Consider the following 17010-nt stretch of genomic DNA (forward strand, 5'->3'; position numbering starts at 1 on the left):
GGAGCGGGAGGGAGCGGAACCAGCGCGGCGGCGGCGGGAGGCTGGTGAGCGCAGAGCGGGGCCGGGGCAAAGCCGGGCCGCCGCCTCCCGGGACAAAGCCGGGCTGGAAGGAGCCCCGCCGCTCGGGGCTGGGGCGGGGCCGCCGGGGGGCCGTGCCGTGCCGTGCCGTGCAGTGCCGGGGGGCCGTGCCGGTGCCCACTGAGCGGGCAGGGGGCAGTAAATCTGGCCTGGGGCTCCCACAGATCCCAACCGGCACCGCCGCCCGCCCCGGGCGGCCCCGGCGGGCCCTGCCCCGTAAACTTTTCCCAGTCTCGGTGGTTGCCCTGCTCCCCGGAGGGGTCTCCGGAAGCCGGAGCTGCTTGGGTTGGGGGTTTGGGCTGTTTGGTTTTCTGCTTGGGTTTGTTGTTTTTTGTTTGTTTGTTTGTTGTGGGGTTTTTTTGTTTGTTTGTTTGTTTTTTTATCCGGAGCATCCTTATGCCGCATCCCGGCATCTGTATCCCAGCTACCAGGTAGCCTTTGTACTGGGCCCTTGCCGGTTCCCCGGGAGGCGTGGGGGCTCCGGGAGTGCTTCAGCCCCCGCTCCCGGCTTTCGGCTCGCCCGGAGGGGCCGAGCCCGGCGGGTTTCCCCGCGGGTGGATGCGGGCTGGGCGCCGGCTCCCGCAGCGTGCGGACACGGGGCCGCCTTCCGCGGGGCTGGGGAGGGAGAGACAGCGGCTGGTTCAGCTGCAGAAAGGGAAATCCCAATCTTTAAATGGCAGTTGGCAGCGCCGATTATTAGATCAGAAGTGAAGAGTTTTTTCTGGCTCCGGTCCCTGCTTTCCTCCCTTTGATTTTTCTTGTTTGCTGGCTCTCGTCAGGACACTTGTTCAGTTTTGGGTAATGCCGGACACTGTTGACTAGATCTGAAAGGAAACAGTAACAGTGCTAGAATATTTTTAAAGATGTTTTCCCTGCAAATATCGTTCATTTCGTTGAAGGTGCTGGGGTGCATCCAAAAGTGATTTGTTGTCGTGCCGTTAATTTGGGCTCTCTGAAGACCATGGAAAAACCTGCCTAATCCAGTCTTTTGCCTAAAAAGAGAGACATGCACTAATCTGATTTGTGAATCCCATTTATAAGCCCCCTTTTTGCTGCTCTTTCATGAAACAGATCCAAATTTATCAGCTTGCCACTCAGAAGGAGTCTTCAGGTACTAATGCTTTAGCTGATCAAAGCCTTCCTTCCCAAAAGTGGCATCTTAATTCAAAAGTGGCAGTCTGATGCTTGTGGATCAGTAGCTCTTTCTCCCTCTTTGCTTTGTCCCACCTCTTATTAGTATCCGTTCTTTTGACCATGCAACAGGGTGGCTGTTGGAGAGAGTGGCAAGGGCATCTCTGAGTCCAGAGTCAGGTTTTACTGAAGCACAGGCTGGTTTAGAGGCACATACTGGTGCAGAGGTGTCCATAGCTATGGTGACACATTGTGCTATGTGGAGGAAGCACTGCAGGATCAGGCTGGTAAATCTTGCTCTTATGCTGTTAGGATTGGGGTGTGAAAGTGCCTGTTCACTCAGAGACACTTGGGGAAGAAGCCTCAGATAGTGCTGTGGTCAGCTGGCTGGGAGATGGTGACCTAAAGTTGGTTAGAGGGGGAAGGACCCTGTGGAGCAAAGTGGGGGACTTGTGTGCCCTGACTTCCATAGCAGCCGGCTGCAGTTTTCCTGATCTAGTTGTGCTTTCTGATCTTCTCATCCCTAATCCACTGAGCTTTGTGGGAGTCCTTGTCTGAAGTATCTCCAAAGTTGCTAGCTCCAGGTAGCTACTGGCTGAGTACAATCAGCCTGTGGGGCTGTGTAGGGAGGGGGGGCACAGGAATGCAGGAATGTCTTGTTCCTGGGGCATTTCCTCCTGGGGAAGGAAGATGGGAAGGAATCCTTGTCTGTAAGTAGTCCAAGAGAAAAACATTTCTCTCCTTGCAGACAATGAATCGTTTCAGTGAGCTGACACTGTTATTTGTGGCTCCTGGCAAACCAGATAAGAGCTTTCTGCCAGGCACTTGCTCAAATCAGTGCCAGCCCCAGCCTTGCTGATTGCTGTTGCACTGGGTGGGAGAGAAGTCTTTGTGCACCATGGCAGTAATCACAGTGGTGCTTCTGGGTGAAGGAAGGTTGTTGCCAGTCCCTCTGATTACACAGTCGCTGATTCTTGTCCTTGTATCTCCAGGCTTTTTTATCTTCCAGAGAGAGGGGATGCCACTTTGGAGAAGGAATTTTTCCTGCCTGGCTCTGCTTGTGAGGCTGTGAACAGCTATTTTTAAGACCTGATTCCTTTCCCCTTGATCTAAACCTTGCACGAGGCCAGTTATATATGCTTGTTAAACCGAGAATTAAATCACATAGGAATGCTGCTTTCTTGATGTCTTCTCTATTACAGAGCTATGCTTAGAAGTTGAGGCTTTAAAAGTGATTGTGTGGGCTTTAGCTGAGCTGTGAAATAAGCCTTGTAAACAGTAAACCTTTGTGATTAAGGCAGAGTAAGTGTAATTATCACCTGTCCTATTAAAAATCTTCCCATTTTGGGGCATAACCAAGCTAATCAGACAGTGTTGTGCTTTTCCAGATAACTAGGTGGTCTTTACGAGCAGCTCTGGGCAGCAAATGCAAGATGAGCAGCGGAGGACGGTGCAGCAGGCGCAGAGGGCTCTTGGGCTGAGCCACAAGGATTTGAAGATGTCTGCGTGCAGTGACTTTATAGAACACATTTGGAAGCCCGGCTCCTGCAAAAACTGCTTTAACCCAAAGAGTTCCCATCAGCTGCAGACAACCCAAGACGTGGGAGCTTGTGGTGGTCTCCCGAATGGAGTTAGGACCAAGCCTGAGAGCCCTGCACTGGAAGACGAAGGTGTAAATACCTCCCCCTTCTCAAAGCCAACAATTGCTGTGAAGCCAACTATGATAAACTCAGATGTTTCTGACGCGTGGGCAGACGTGAATATGAATGCAGATCTGTCACAGGTAATGATTAATCCAGTCAAAGCATGAATTCCCGTTACTTATCTCTCCATGGGAGTGCTATGAATATCTGTTAAAACTGTTTCCTTCACTTTGTTTTCCCTTCTGGTCTTGACTTAGGTTTTTAAGCCATATATTGGCTCTCAAAGTACCTTTGTCTGAAGCTGAATGAGCTGTTGCTCACAAGCCATGTGCAAAGGCACTTAAAGACATATTGTTAGTTTAGGAACTTCAGAATTTTAAATGAAGATGCTGGTTATAGTTATTTTCCTGGAAAGATATGCAGGGAAGACGTCCTGTCTGGTTGCAGCCAGTGCTAACTGGATCCATGGTCTTTGTGGGTAAAGAAGAAAGTGCCCTACCTTCCTAGACCAGCTGCTTGGGCTCCCAACCTTTGTCAGAGCACTAGTGCCCTCTGGGTGCAGCAGTGCTTCCAGCCTGCAAACTGGGACGCCCCGGTGGTGTGAGTTGTGATCGAGAGGGGTGATTAACTCCTGTCCCCAGGAAATCGGTATCAGCACTGCCCCAGCAATGCCAGGTGAAGCCTGGGCTGCTGTGACCCTGCTTATCTCTCACCTTAGCCTCAGGGGAGGGCCAGGGCTCGCTGGCTCTCTTCTTAGCCGTTTCTCTCCTTTGCTACTTTTCTAAGGATAAAGGGCACAGGAGTGCAGGCTGCCCTCATCAGTGGGATTTGATCTGTGTGCCCAGGCTGAGTTTTGCACTACGAGAGTGGGTTCTGCCACCCTGGGATGGGGGTTGCCTCACAGGCATGTGTTACCCGTTGCCTCTCCCACTCCTCCTCCTTGGCAAGCAGGATACATGTCCCTCACGTGAAGAGATTTTGGATACATTTCCCCACCTGCTTCCCAGTTCCTACTGCTGAGCGTAGCCAAGATGCTATCCCAGGATAACCTGTGATAGTCTGTGGCTGTGAAATGAAATGATAGTCAGCAGTGTGAAATTAAATGAAAATAAGCAGAGAGAGGTGCAACTATTCCTTCCCACTCTGAATTGTTAATTGCACGGTGATTCGCAGACAGGATGACAGGTTGGACACGTTTCTGGCAGCAAACCCACAGAAAGAGAAAGGAGAATGCCTTATTTCAGTGCATTGCTATTGTTGGTAATGCAAAGATTGCAAATGATCCAGGAAATGGGACAATTGTGGTTTAAGTAGAAAAGATTTGCAGTACTTATTGGAGGGATGAGCATGGAGCAAAACAGACTGCAAATGCTAGAGGACTTTTCTCTGAAGCTGTTTTGGTTTTTTTTTTTGGTTGGTTGATTTAATTTTGTGTTGTTGGTTTTTTTCCTTTTTAAAAAATATTTCTCTTTCATTTCACCTATGCACATCCTGACAGAGCACTTGTCTCTTTGGCCCGTGCAGGTCAGCTGGGGCATGGTTTCTGGAAAACACCTCCTTCTGAAATCGGGAGATGCACAGCGGATCTGCCTTGATAATTTTGGCAACAGTGGTGTGAGAAAGCCCTTCCTTCACAACCCACCGAGTGACTGCTTGTCTTGCTGCCCTCCCAGCTACTCCATGGTGGGCCTGCGTAGCCTGGAGAGTCGAGTGGAGAGAAATGTCTCCATCCACAGCCTGGTGCTTGTGGGTGAGGTGGGCAAGCAGCAGGACAGAGCCAAAGACAAGTTTGCCCTGCCGCATCGTGCTGCCTGCCCTAATCTGTCCATCTCGGTGGACAGAAGCTCCTCAAACTCCAGCAGAAGCCCTTCTTCCCAAGCCAGAGAAGGAGCAGTGCTCCTCTCAGAAGGCTTTGAAAGCGAAGGGGGTGAGTATTGCTCAATTGCAGACTGCCGCAGAGGGTGCCCCGTCTCCAGAGAGCCGCGCTGTGGGGAGGGGAAAGGTGCCCAGTGTGAGAAGGACAGCCCCGCTCCCTGCCGATGGAGGCAGCACGATGCTACAGAGATTCCCAGGCCAAGCAGCAGGGCTGTCAAGTTCAGTGAAGATGAGCACAGAGCTGTGAACGTGGCCTATTGTATCACGAAAGACCAGGGTGATCCTCTCCCCTATGCACTGTGTTCAGAGAGGAAAAAGCTGTCTCTGCAGCCTGAGCCTGCTGCTCTCCCCAAGAGCATGGGGAGCAGCAAGGCAGCTGCCCTCGCTTTATGCCGGGAGGATGAGGACTCATCTCTCCCTGGAGATCCTTCTGACACCGAAGGCGCCCAGCCTGAGGATCTGAACATTCCTCAGCAGGCTCTGGTGGAGCCACAGCCCCTTCATCTCGCCCTGCCAGCCCGCGGGGATCCCATCTATGCTGAGAGCACCAAAAGGAAGAAGGCGCAGCTGAAGGCAGTTGGCGGACCAGCAAAAGGGGAGAAGCTGGTCTGTGGCACTGGCAAAGAGCAAGCTGATGGAATGTGGAAGGATGGCAGCTGGGGTTTGTGTGGTGAGAAGGAATACCAGGACTCTACTAGCCAGGTGGCAGCAAAGATAACTATCATGACAGCACACGCTGAAGATGATCACAAGACAATATTCCTCAGCAGCCCTGACTCAGCAGTGGGAGTTCAGTGGCCGTGCATCAGCCCTGCTTCCCATCTTGATTTTGGGACTTCATCACTTCCCATTGAATCTGGAGAGATTTTTCAAGCTTCTGGAAGTGAAAGCAACACAAGATTTCATCTGGCAGTTCCTGCCAAGACCTCAGGTACTGAGAGTCCAGCCATTCCCCCTAAATTGTCCAAAAACAGCCAGCTGGGCAGTGAGGGGAACCGTGTGCCCCTAGTAAGCTCCCACGTGGCAAGGTTTGGTGATGACAGCAGCCATGATGGAGCTGGTGTTCAGCTACTGCCATGGAGTTGTACAGATACAGGTGCCTTTGGGGTGTCTCTTCCTCCATGCACTCACATCAATGGAGTCTCTGCAGAGGAGTCCAGCAGAGGCCTGGCAGGCTCATCCTATGACAAGAGGCAGAAATGCTACACCCCAACATGGACCAAGCAGTGCCGGATAGAGGAGGAGGAGGAGCAGGAGGAGGAGCAGGAGCTCTTAACCCACCCATGGGCAGTGGGAGCTGAGAATGGAAGAGCTGGTGTTGACCTTGTGGATGATGGTCTGATGCTGGAGAGCCAGACTAGGATCAGCAAATCATCATCATTCTCTTTTGATTTCCCTAAAGACAAAAGCAATGGCGTGGAATCTGCACCACCACCACCACCACCAAAAAAGCAGTCCAGGTACAGCCCTCTGAGTGTGTATGGGTCTGTTAACCATTTGTAATCAGGTTTGCTGCAGGGATAGGTTGACTAGGAGGTGCTTTCCGTCCTTTTTTTCTTCCTTTTCTGTTCAAAGGTGGGCTTTCAGGAGCATGGGTGAAAAACTACTTACTTTTTTGCTCTGAAAAGCTGTCAGCTCTTTGCAAGCCCTGGTTTGAATTCCATGCAAAAGTACTTGCAAAAGCCCTTCAGGGCTGCAAGGGATGGCCTTGGGTCCCAATACTCAAGGCCCATGGCTGGGTTGGCTGGTGTTTCCCTGGTTACATTCATTCTCATTTGGCCCAGTCCCTTGATGTTGAATAGGATAGAAAGTCTGGGGCTGCGATCTACTCTTGTAGGGGGAACTGAGCAACTTCTCTTGTTGATAATAGCAAGGGCCTCTAAAATCCTTTTTTTTCCAGTTTGGCTCCAGTGTCTTTATGCTTTTGAGGTTAAATCTTGAAGATGCTGTTTCCCAGGGAGGACTCCTTGCCTGCAAGCAGGTAACTGGAGCTTGCTTAACATGCACTGATGTGTGGGAGCTGCCTGGCTTCGGGCAGCCTTCCCCTCACAGCTCTCCTGGAAGTCATGTTTGTAGGCAGAGTAACAGCATGCGCTACAAAGTGTGAAATAAGGAGAGCTGTCCATCTGGGAAGAAGGTAGCTCTGCTAAGCAATTAAAACAAACCAAAACAAAACCAGGCATCCAATACTTTGTGTGCATTCAGTATCTGCAGCTGTGTGTATCAAAAAAAAAAAAAAAATGAAAGGAGGGGAAAAAAAAAAGATAAAATGGAGGAAGAAAAGAGTATTCCCTTGTCATGCAACTAATGGTTTGGGTTGTCTAATCATAGTGGGGAGGGATGCTTTCACATTCCGTGGGTGTCCTGTATTTGCTTTACTGCGTAGGTCAGTTTTGTTACTTGTAACTGTGCATTGCACAACAGATTTTACTCCAGCTCCTTGATTTAAAAGTTGATAGAAGAAGAGATGTGTGTTTGGAGGAGAACTTGTTCTTGGAGTCTGTCGCCAAGCTTATGCACAGGTTATCAGTGACCCTCAGGTTGAGACTGTGGTTGAGTTGCCCCATCCTCTGTTTTGTTTTCGCACTGAATTTTTAATGTTTTTAGGGTTGGCTAGCCCAGGGATCCAGTGTTTTAAATTGACTAAGTGGTGAACAAATCAGGTTTCTCAAGGAAAGGGAAGGGATGAACAAGGGGCTTTAGTTCTCTTTAATGCTGGGTGTCCTGCTGTGATGCTGCATGCCGGCTTGAGTCAGAGTAAAGAAAAGTCCCACAAGGAAGTGATCACACAGATGAGCTTTCTTGCCTCATCAGAGATGTGCTTCAGCTTTGACCCTGTGAAATCTTTCATGGCTGCTGCCACTTGGTGTCTCCTATCAGCCAGTGGCTTGGAGTTGTATCTGCCATCTGAGGTGTTGTTGGGGCCCAGCAGTGCTGTGATTATATGATGATGTTGAGCGGTGATCATTTAGGAAATGCCAAGTTGTCTGCTGAAAGTCCTCTAAGGACCTGATTCCAGCCCTGAAGAGAAGAGGCCACTGGGCAGGCCAGAAGGGCGGTGGCACTGAGGGGCAGCAATGTATATCCCAGCAGCATCTTCTGCTTGCAGGACCCCCTTCAGCTCTTGAAAGAGCAGTCGTCAGAGGTCTTTGTCCACACCAGGGCCAAGGATGCTTCCTTGGCATCCTCATGAGGGCTGAGAGCAGAGGAATGGGGCTCTTTGATGTGTCAGAATGTCTCTTTGGCTGCGTGATTTGGACCAGCTGTGCTCCAAGCCAGGAGCATGCCCTGCTATTGCACTCCATGTGCAGTTATGATCCATCCTGAGGGGCGTGGAGCATTTTCTGCTCCTTGGAGGGGCTGTTTCCTGCTCCTTGTGTGACGGGGCTGTGCCAGCTCTTTAACAGTTGCTTCTGAGTCATTCTGAAAGCATCTGTGTGCTAGAAAGTCTGTGTGAAAGTGGGCAAGGAAACTGAGGTCAGGGAACATGTGGCATCCATGACCAGGTTGCTGCCTGGATGCAGTCCTGAGTAATGTGCTCTAGATGATTCTGCTTTAGCAGGGGAGTTGGACTAGATGATCTGTAGAGGTCCCTTTCAACTCTGACAATTCTGTGACTCTGTGGGATCTCTGGCAGCACCATAAGCCCTGCTAGCAGCTGAGGTAGGTGCTGGCAATGCTCTAATCCACTGTGGCTGTAGGCCATGCATTTGTCTCCTAAACACCTTGAGTCCTGCAGCTGAGCCTTAGGGCATCTTACACAAAGAGCATAGTCCTCCCTCTGGCTGCCAAACCCCTGCCAACCAGCCTGAGGAGCAATTTGATCAGATGGCAGGTTTCACAAGGCCTGCAAACCAAGCTGGTTGCTTTGTTTGTTTGCTTTGAGGGTGCTCTCATTTTTGTCTGAAAGCGTGGCTTCTCTGAGCATGTTGATGCAGGAGCCAGGCTGTTGTTACCTGGTGGTGGGAGGGATGGCTACGTGCACAACTGGTTAAAATCACCCTGTGCAGCAGTTTCGGGTGACGACATGACTGACATGGTGCTGGAGGAGCATCTCCTCTGGTCCTCCTGGGATGCAGCCAAATGCCTGAAGAAGGGAGGAGATCTTGGATGCAGAGAGGACTCTGAGACACACCTGTACTGTCCTAGGCCCAGGCAGCCTGTGGATGTGTGCTTGTCTGTAACAGAAGAACCACCAATACTTCTGTTAGGTTTATACAGTCCCTTGCAGAAACAGAGTGTTTCAGCCCAAGATATTCTCTGGTGGCACAGCTGCAAAGGCTCCTCGGATGGATGGATGGATGGATGGATGGATGGATGGATGGAGATGAAGCCAGCATAGACCTGGCTGTGGCACAGGCTTGGCGCTTAGTAAATCAGGGTTCATTTCAGCTGCAGAAAGGTATGTAACCATTCTTTTCCTTTCTAGATCACGAGGCTGCAGCAAAGTGTTTGATTTCGTGCTGGAAAATGAAGACTGCCTGTTTGACTTTTTTAATTAAACTTAATTGCTTATTTTAAAGAAAACCTGCATGTGTGTTCAAACTAGTTTCAAAGCAAAGAAAGAAAAAGCAAGTCTGTATATTTTGTTTTGTTCATCTTGGCCCTAACAAATAAAAGGGGGGAAAAGTTTTTACACGGTAAATTCCTGCCAGGCACTGAGGAAACTCTGGTTTTGCAGTAAGCTGTCTCTTAGGATGGTGGAAAGAGTGATTTTAGGGAGTTCTAAAAGTTGGCGCAAAAAAGGAAAATAATTAATTTGTGCCTATTTTGTCCTATATGAAGCTGCTTTGGACCTTTTGTGATTGTTTCTTCATACAATCCTTTTCTCCTGCTTGTTTGAAAGGTTATAGACGTTTAAGGTTTTGTTGGTCTGAAATGGAATGGAAAATAAGTTTAATTACAAGGGGAACGAGAATGGAAAGGGAAGATGGTGGCTGGTCTTCTTCCAAAAGTTGGAAAGGTAGTCTGCTAAGGAAAGGGCTCACCAGGGGCAGTAGGATCCCCAGGACTTGTATGTGCAGTGACAATTTAAAGGTTTTTCAGTGTGAAATGCTCTAGCATGGCCTTCAGTTTCTTGGCACGGTGAACGAACCTTTGCTGCAATTTATGTCTCTTATGCAGAAGGTCAGGCTAAATGGTCCCTAATTTCCTTCTAGCCTGCAAAACCTTGATGGTTAATTTATTTCTTGTGCTTCTTAGAGAAAGGAGAGAGTGATGCTGTTTTGCATCTTGAGCTGTTGGCTCTGGAGCTGTTTTCATTGTAATTAATGGCACTTTCAAAAGGCGGTGCCATAGGTAGCTTCTGAAATTTGCTAAATGCATTTGCTTGGGGTAACAAAGATGTGTAGCATGGCATATCCCAACACCCACCATCACTGAAAACAGCAAGGACAAATGAGCTTGAGGTGTGCCAAGTTTGCATGTTAAGGTGCTGCTGCCCCTGCTTGTTGCCAGAGGGAAGAAAAAGCAAGAGTGTAACAAAATAAAGTAATAAAGTTGGCAACTGGATCACTAGGAAAGGAGCCAGCTTAGTTTCTCGCAGGGGAGGTAGTGCTGCCTGGTGGGACCATGCTGTGTGCTTCTTGCCAGGAATCAGTCTGTGATGGAGCAGTGCTGAGCCTGAGACAGAGTATTTTGTTTCCCTTCTCTTACCATTTCCAAGGCACCCACTTCTCTTTGGAGCTTGGATGTCACTGGTGACAAAAGCAGACTGGCTACACGGAGTTCCGGCTGCAATTACAAATGCAATTAGAAATCACAAGTCCCAAATTTTGACCCTCTTCTCTATGTCTGTGCATGACAGCAGAGATTTGCTGTTTGGTCTAGAACTAACCAGATTTATTATTATTAAAATAATAATTGTTAAATAAGTAATATTTTCTATATGGAGTGTATTTAAATATGTAATAATTAAATAAGTAATAAAGCAAAGAAGAGAGGGTATGGCTCAAGTAGGAGAGAGAGGCATGCTCCAGGACAGGGAGGGACTACACCTCTTGGATTCCCCCTGTGTTTTTTGTCTGAAACTAATTGGGAATTTCTTGTGCTGCTTCTCCCAGTGGACCATTTTTAAAAGGTTGTGATTTATCAACCAACCTTTTAAGGGAGATTGTTTCATTTAAAAATAAATTTGTTTGCTTTTGTGTTTTTCCAATCTTGCCACTTCAAAATGCATAGCGTTGGAAATTGAAATGAGACTTGTCCTCTTCACCACATTGCAGCAATTTAATTTTTGACCCTTCTATCATCTTAATTCTGCACCCTGTCCAAATTTCCCCTTTTATTTCCAGACTCCAAACCCTTTAACCTGCACTACATAAAACCTTTTTGATACAGGGAGGAGTGGCGTAGTCCTCTGGACAGAGCTAGGAGTGTTTCAAAATCTTCTCTTTCTCTCACCTCAATTTTGGTTTCCCCACATTTGCCACCTGGTAGCAGAAGGATAAGTACAAATCCAAACCTCAAATGTTGTAAGCTCCTGTATGCTGGTTTTTAACTGCCCTGTACATCCAGGAGAAGATGCTGGAAGAAACAGCAGTGGTGGGAGGAGGAAGATATAATTATTCACAATTCATGATAGACAAGCATATGGTACAATGGTGCTTCCTCTTGTGTAATAATTATGCCCAGCCATGTGTTGTGTTTGATGCTGTAATGCAGTCTGGCTTTTCCCTCTGCCTTGCATTAGTTACAGTATTTTATTTTGGGAGAGGGTGTCCTGTTGATATTATCACTGACCTTCTGCTGGAGGGTGGTTTTGTTTTTGTGTGTTCTCTGCTCCTCTCTGCTTCCTTCCCCTGTTGCATGATTGATACAGTTCGGCATCTGCGTTACCTGTTAAAGTCCTCTCATCTGTGCTGAGGAGCAGTGATCCACTCCTGCAGGCACAGCAAGGCTGGGAGAGCCCCATGATGGGGCTGCAGGGCAGGTGCTCCCTGTGATCCGGTCTCTGCTGGGAGGAGATGCCTTGCAGCTTCCTCTACCACTGCCAACAGGCTGCAGATGTGATGGCTGCTGGAAAGGAGCAAGAGGCAGCCTTGCAGCTCTTGCGCCTGAGTGGCCTTTTCCTCCTCTGAAAACCTCCTTGCCCTTTCACTTTTGGAAGGTAACCAGATCCGTGTGTCAAATCTTGGGTGGGAAATTCAAGCAGAAGGCATGACTGGAGTCTGAGGGATCCCTGGGGTGAAACCTCGAGGCTTGCATGTCTGCGGTGGTTGGGGGAGCCACGCTTGGTGCCTGTCTCCACTCTCACACTGAGAGTGCAAGGCATGTGGTCAGGAATGCTGGAGACCTTCAGCAGCATTAGGTGGGACCCTGATCTGCTATGAAATGTGAAATCAAACACGTGGCTACTGCTCAAATATGAATTAGGGGAAAGACGAAGCATACCCTGGTTGGAGATGCAATGTGGGACATGGCAAATCATCCCAGTCCCTTTGCAATGTTATAGAACTCCAAACTATTTTGTTGGGGTTTGTTTGTTTGTTTGTTTTGTTTGTTTTTTTAACACATCACTGTTTTCAACCTTGACCTGTTTTAGGCAGGACTGTGAGAACTGTGTGGAAAGCCAGCTGGATGAAATTGTTTAGGATGGGAAAAGTGGGGAATAGTGAACGGAAAGGGTTGCCTGGATATGACGTTGTGTTGCATGGAGGATGTTGAGTAATTGAAATGTATTTAAAGCCACCGGAATAATTTGCAGAGCTGCAAATCCTGTCTTTCTAGGTTATTAGATTGGAAGAGCTGACTCCTGTGACCCGTTCTTTATGCACTGGCACATGAAGGAGGCTCTGGTGCTACTCATGAAATTGCCAGTTATGTTTCAGGTGCTGACCACAGATTTTTGAAATGGAGGCAAATTAACCTTTGCTGCATCTTTCTGAAGTGAAGTGGAGCCTACAGATGCTAGCAAGCCAGTGATGGCAGCAGCCTCAATGATTTCTTCAGGTTTAAGATGCGTTGTTGCGCTTTACTTCCAATATGCTTTGCTGAAAAGGGTGAGATGGACAACAGGCATTTGTGCCCTTGCAGTCGCACATGGTGGATGCAGCACTAGCAAGGCAGGGAAAGTTTAGGTTAGCTGTAAATCAGGATCCCACAGGATGCCACAGCCATGAGCTGTTCAGCTCTTGGGTGGAATTTTACTGAAAATTAGGGAGAATTTGGCCCTAGCCAGTATTTTCAGTAATTCTTTGCTATAGTGGGCAGTATTGTAATCTTTGCAGGCTGTAGCCTGAGCTTCAAGCAGCTCATAGGACAAGAGGGAGATGTGAGTGGAGAGGGAGATGTAAAGTGGACATATTTCCAGGCGGTATTTGCTGGCCTGGCTGTAACATCTGAAACAAGAGCAGGATGTCGTTTAAGCAGCAAACAATGTCTATTTCGGTGTGCCTATTCAGGAACTGCATTTTACATCAGTCACGGCGGTACAGGGAGGAAATGGGGCTCTCTGTACATCTGACTTCACCTCGACACTGAGCTCGGCAAAAGCAGCAGCCGGCACAGTTCTGGCAGATGCCGAGTTGCACCCAGGTTGCTTGGAGGAATAGGTGTGGCTGAGGGAGGTGGACCTTGGACCCCACCGAGCAAAGTCCCATCCCTCCCTGAGTGCGGGAATGGTAAGGCAGCTCTGCGGATTTGTGGTTAAGCGATGGGAAGGAAACAGAAATGCACCAACTTTTCTTGGGGAGGTGGGAGGGGGAGGGGAGGAATGTGTTAGAAAACCTCTCATCTGTGCAAATTGAGACTGGCTTTCTTGCAAAAGCTGCTGCTTTTCTTTTGGATTCAAATGTTTCCTTGATTCTTGCCAGGTCAGACAGTGCACCCATATGGGTGTGCACCCATATGTTCCCCCCTGACAAATTACTAAAAGTTAAACATCTGAGAAAGTTACAGGATAAAGATACATCTTTCTAATTTTTTTTTTTTTTTTAATTTCCAGTTGGTTGCTTTCAACAGCATTAATTGTAAGAGAGTTAATTCATCGTGTCTCTTTCACTCTTGCTCTTTTTGTTTTGTTTGTTTGTTGTTTTTTTTTTGTTAAACTGTGACTTGTGTGGTGCTTTGCAAAGTTTTGTAAATCATCCCCAAGAGACTTGCCGTGGTGAATTCATCACTTGTGCAAGACCAGTGTCCCTGCTCAATTATACATGAGATGGTTTTAGAGCCTTATTTTCATCAGCCCCTGAGTATTTTTAGACCGAGGCTGCTCAGGCAAATGAGGAAGTCTGACAGAAGTTTCTTCCGGGCTTCTCATACACTCTGCTCTCCATGTGGTGGTGTGGACATGAGAGTAAGTGCTTTGTCTGGATGGGGAATGAAGCATTTCTCAGTCTTCAACTAAAAATTGCTCATGGCATCTGCTGTGCTAGGGGGTTTTGGAAGAGGAGGAATATCCTGTGTGCGTGAACAGGGTGCCACAAGAAAATGGTCGTGCCGGTCTTTTATTTGTCTTTCTCAGCAGCCATTCAGCTGTCTGATTAGGAAACTTGGGATACCTTCCAGCAAGATAGCTGGTGGAAGTCTTTTTTCTTTTACACAACTCTGCCTTTTAATATTAGTTATCAACAATGTGTTGAATTTTATCAGCAGATTGGCAGTTTGACTTCAAAAATGTGGACCGATAACCTTTGTTTTCTGGCCAGTAGAGTCTGAACTGTACCCAAGCTAGGAGTGTCTGTGCTCTGATGTGCTGCCTGATTTCAACAGTTTCTGTTGTTTTCCAAGGAAGAAAAAAATGAAGAAAACGCAGGGGAAATTCTTTATCTTAGCAAAAAGTCCTGCTTGCCTGCAACTAATCACTTAAGCGGGGACCTGGCAGGAAGCTGCATGGAAAACTGTAGGTCTTGCATTAGAAGCTGGATGGTAGGTCCTGAGTTTGGCAGACACAGGTTTTCTGCAGAGGTGGTGCTTCTTTTGGAAGGTTTCTGTTGTTACTGTGATGCACTGAGGAGACAACAGCTGCTAGGAACGGGCTCTTCTTCCACCCATGCCTCCACCATGAAGGAATTGGGTTCTGACACCCAGCCTCAACCTGCCCTTCTGTATAATGGGAGGAGTGATGCCACTCCCTTCCCTTGACAATTTAACTGAAAGCAAACACTGGTAGGTCCCCACTTCCAAGTGGTGGTGGCCAAGGTGGGATGTGGCACAGGGCATGTGCTAGGCAAAGGAGGCACAGTCTGGGGCCAGATGCTATTGTTCAGTAGTTCTCTCTCTGCTCAATCACAGCTGGTTTGGGATGGAGGGGCTGGCATGGGGCTGCAACCCTAAAACCTGCTCAGTGTCAGTGGGGTGCAATCACCAGGTGCCAGCGAAAGAAGAAAACTGCACAGGCATGAGGTGCTGTGACACAGTGCAGTGTCTGTATGGACGTGCAGGGACCAAGCTAAGGCTGCTTTCAACTTGAGTCTCCATGCACAAGTGTGCACAGGGTATCTTCTGCCATCTGTCTCCTGACTCTTCTCTTTCACTCCCTCTAGGCATGCTCTGAAAATGAACCCAAATAATGCTGACTTGGAGAGGGTCAGCAACAGCTCTGCCGAGAGCCTCAGCCCACCTTTCAGGAGCGTCCACGTCAGCTTCACAGCTGGCTCCACTGACAGCCTCAACTCGGACACGCAGACTGGCAGTGATGGCAGTAAGTGACCAGTGGGTGTGGGAGAGGTAGCATGGGACCTGAGGAAGGAGTCACCTCCATCCTGAGGGCCACTGCTGGGGCAGCATCTTCAGAGCAGCAATCATGAGGATCTAATCACCTAGTTTCCCCCAGGAACCCTTCATCTTGCAACTTCTCCTACACTTCTGCCTCTTGATGTGCTTAAGATTAATATGGCAGAGTCAGGCCAACATCATGGTTTTTCTCTTTTCCATTTGGCAAGTACCAAAATAATTCCTCCTGTAGCTCTCATCTTGTCTGGATAAAAGCTCCACCTGAAAGCAATTGTCTTTATCCTGCTTGTGCCTCGTGTGTCGCACAAGGTCACAACTAGCCCTGCCATAAAAAGTTCTCCATAGATTTGAGGTGTACCAGAAGGAGTCTTGTGCTAGAGATGATCTCTCCCTCTCTTTGTGTTTCCAGTTATTTCTTGAAGGGGAAAAAAAAATCTGCCTGCACTCGTTTAACCAAGATTAAAAAATACTTACTATGAAGTCACTTTTTTTCATCAGTGCGTAACTTAGACATGCACTAACGTGTTCAGCAGCTCAGAAAGTATTTCCTTTGCAAAAGCAACCTTCGTGTAGTGGAAGTTCTGTCTTTCCAAGAGCAACAATGTGCAGCAATAAAATTAAGAGCCAGAGCTCTGGAAACCTCATTTTTCCACTGCTAACTTGGAGTCTGAGAGGGAGACCATGCCAGGAAATTGTACAGAGGGAAGAAAAACTCGTATACGTTGGATCTTTGTTTGCTGGGCAGAGAGGCAATTTGCTGTCAAATATGATATGGGATGAGGATTTCTCTGCCTCCACTAACAAAAGCAACTCATCTTGGGAAAGCTGGGTTGTTAAATGAATAACCCAAATGCAGTTTTTCTTGCTGATGCAAGCAAGAAGCTGTGCAGTCAATCACTGAGTGAGGTGAGCTCAAATTAATTGGCTATACTGTCACATGCTAAAATATGAAGTGGAAGGGGGGAGCTTTTAAGCTCTTGACATGCAGAAGGAATCTATGCTGAAGGTGCAGAGAGCACTGTTAGGAAAGCTGTGAAAGGGTTTCATTCGTTAACCTGTGCTTGGGGCAGAGCCCAGCAGCACATAAAAAAAAGGTAAGAGCAGTCTGGCATTTGTGAGCTAGGCATGTGGACTGATTGCCAAAGCTTCCAGCACTGACATTCATTCCATAAGACTGTCAAGTAAATCTTACCTCTTGAAACAGGGATTCAGCTGCGTGTCCTGGCAGAGATGTCTCTGTAAAGTTGCTTTTGGGCTGCATGCTGAAGAATGTCTCTTGGCTGGATCATGTGTCAAAGTCCCTTGGACTAGAAGTGGCAAGAAATGCCATGCTGACAATTCCTGCCGGTGGCTTTTGACAGGGTTTTGACTGAGAGGATCTCTCCTGTGGACCTGGCAGGGTGTGATGCAGATGTCTGGGTTTTCATTAAAGCTTGGGGTATGCATCTCTGTTGAGCAATGGGCTCCATGGTTAACTGTGCAGCTGCAGAGCCACTGACACTGGAAGGAGTCAATTGCTCAGCAACTCTGTGTACAGTGCAGGCAGATGCCTGGGGCAAGGGCCTAACAGGAGTCAGGTAGCTTGGCACTCAGGAACCAAGGAGGCAAA

At 48.2% G+C, this 17010-nt stretch overlaps 1 protein-coding gene across 2 annotated transcripts in view; it reads left to right on the forward strand.

The window, feature by feature from the left end:
- The window catches only part of PRAG1 (PEAK1 related, kinase-activating pseudokinase 1), a 24712-nt gene continuing 7702 nt past the window's right edge, over nt 1-17010 (forward strand). Inside the window, exons 1-4 of one of the 2 annotated variants that reach the window (XM_051619282.1) lie at nt 1-44; nt 2598-2992; nt 4377-6187; nt 15212-15369. In XM_051619282.1, coding sequence (XP_051475242.1) covers nt 2636-2992; nt 4377-6187; nt 15212-15369 — 2326 coding nt within the window. In that variant the 5' untranslated portion in view covers nt 1-44; nt 2598-2635. Of the gene's footprint in view, nt 45-2491; nt 2512-2597; nt 2993-4376; nt 6188-15211; nt 15370-17010 lie in introns of those variants that run through there. The other variant, XM_051619283.1, reaches the window with a different exon arrangement.

This window comes from Apus apus, chromosome 4, assembly GCF_020740795.1.
Source record: "Apus apus isolate bApuApu2 chromosome 4, bApuApu2.pri.cur, whole genome shotgun sequence".
Lineage (NCBI taxonomy): Eukaryota > Metazoa > Chordata > Aves > Apodiformes > Apodidae > Apus > Apus apus.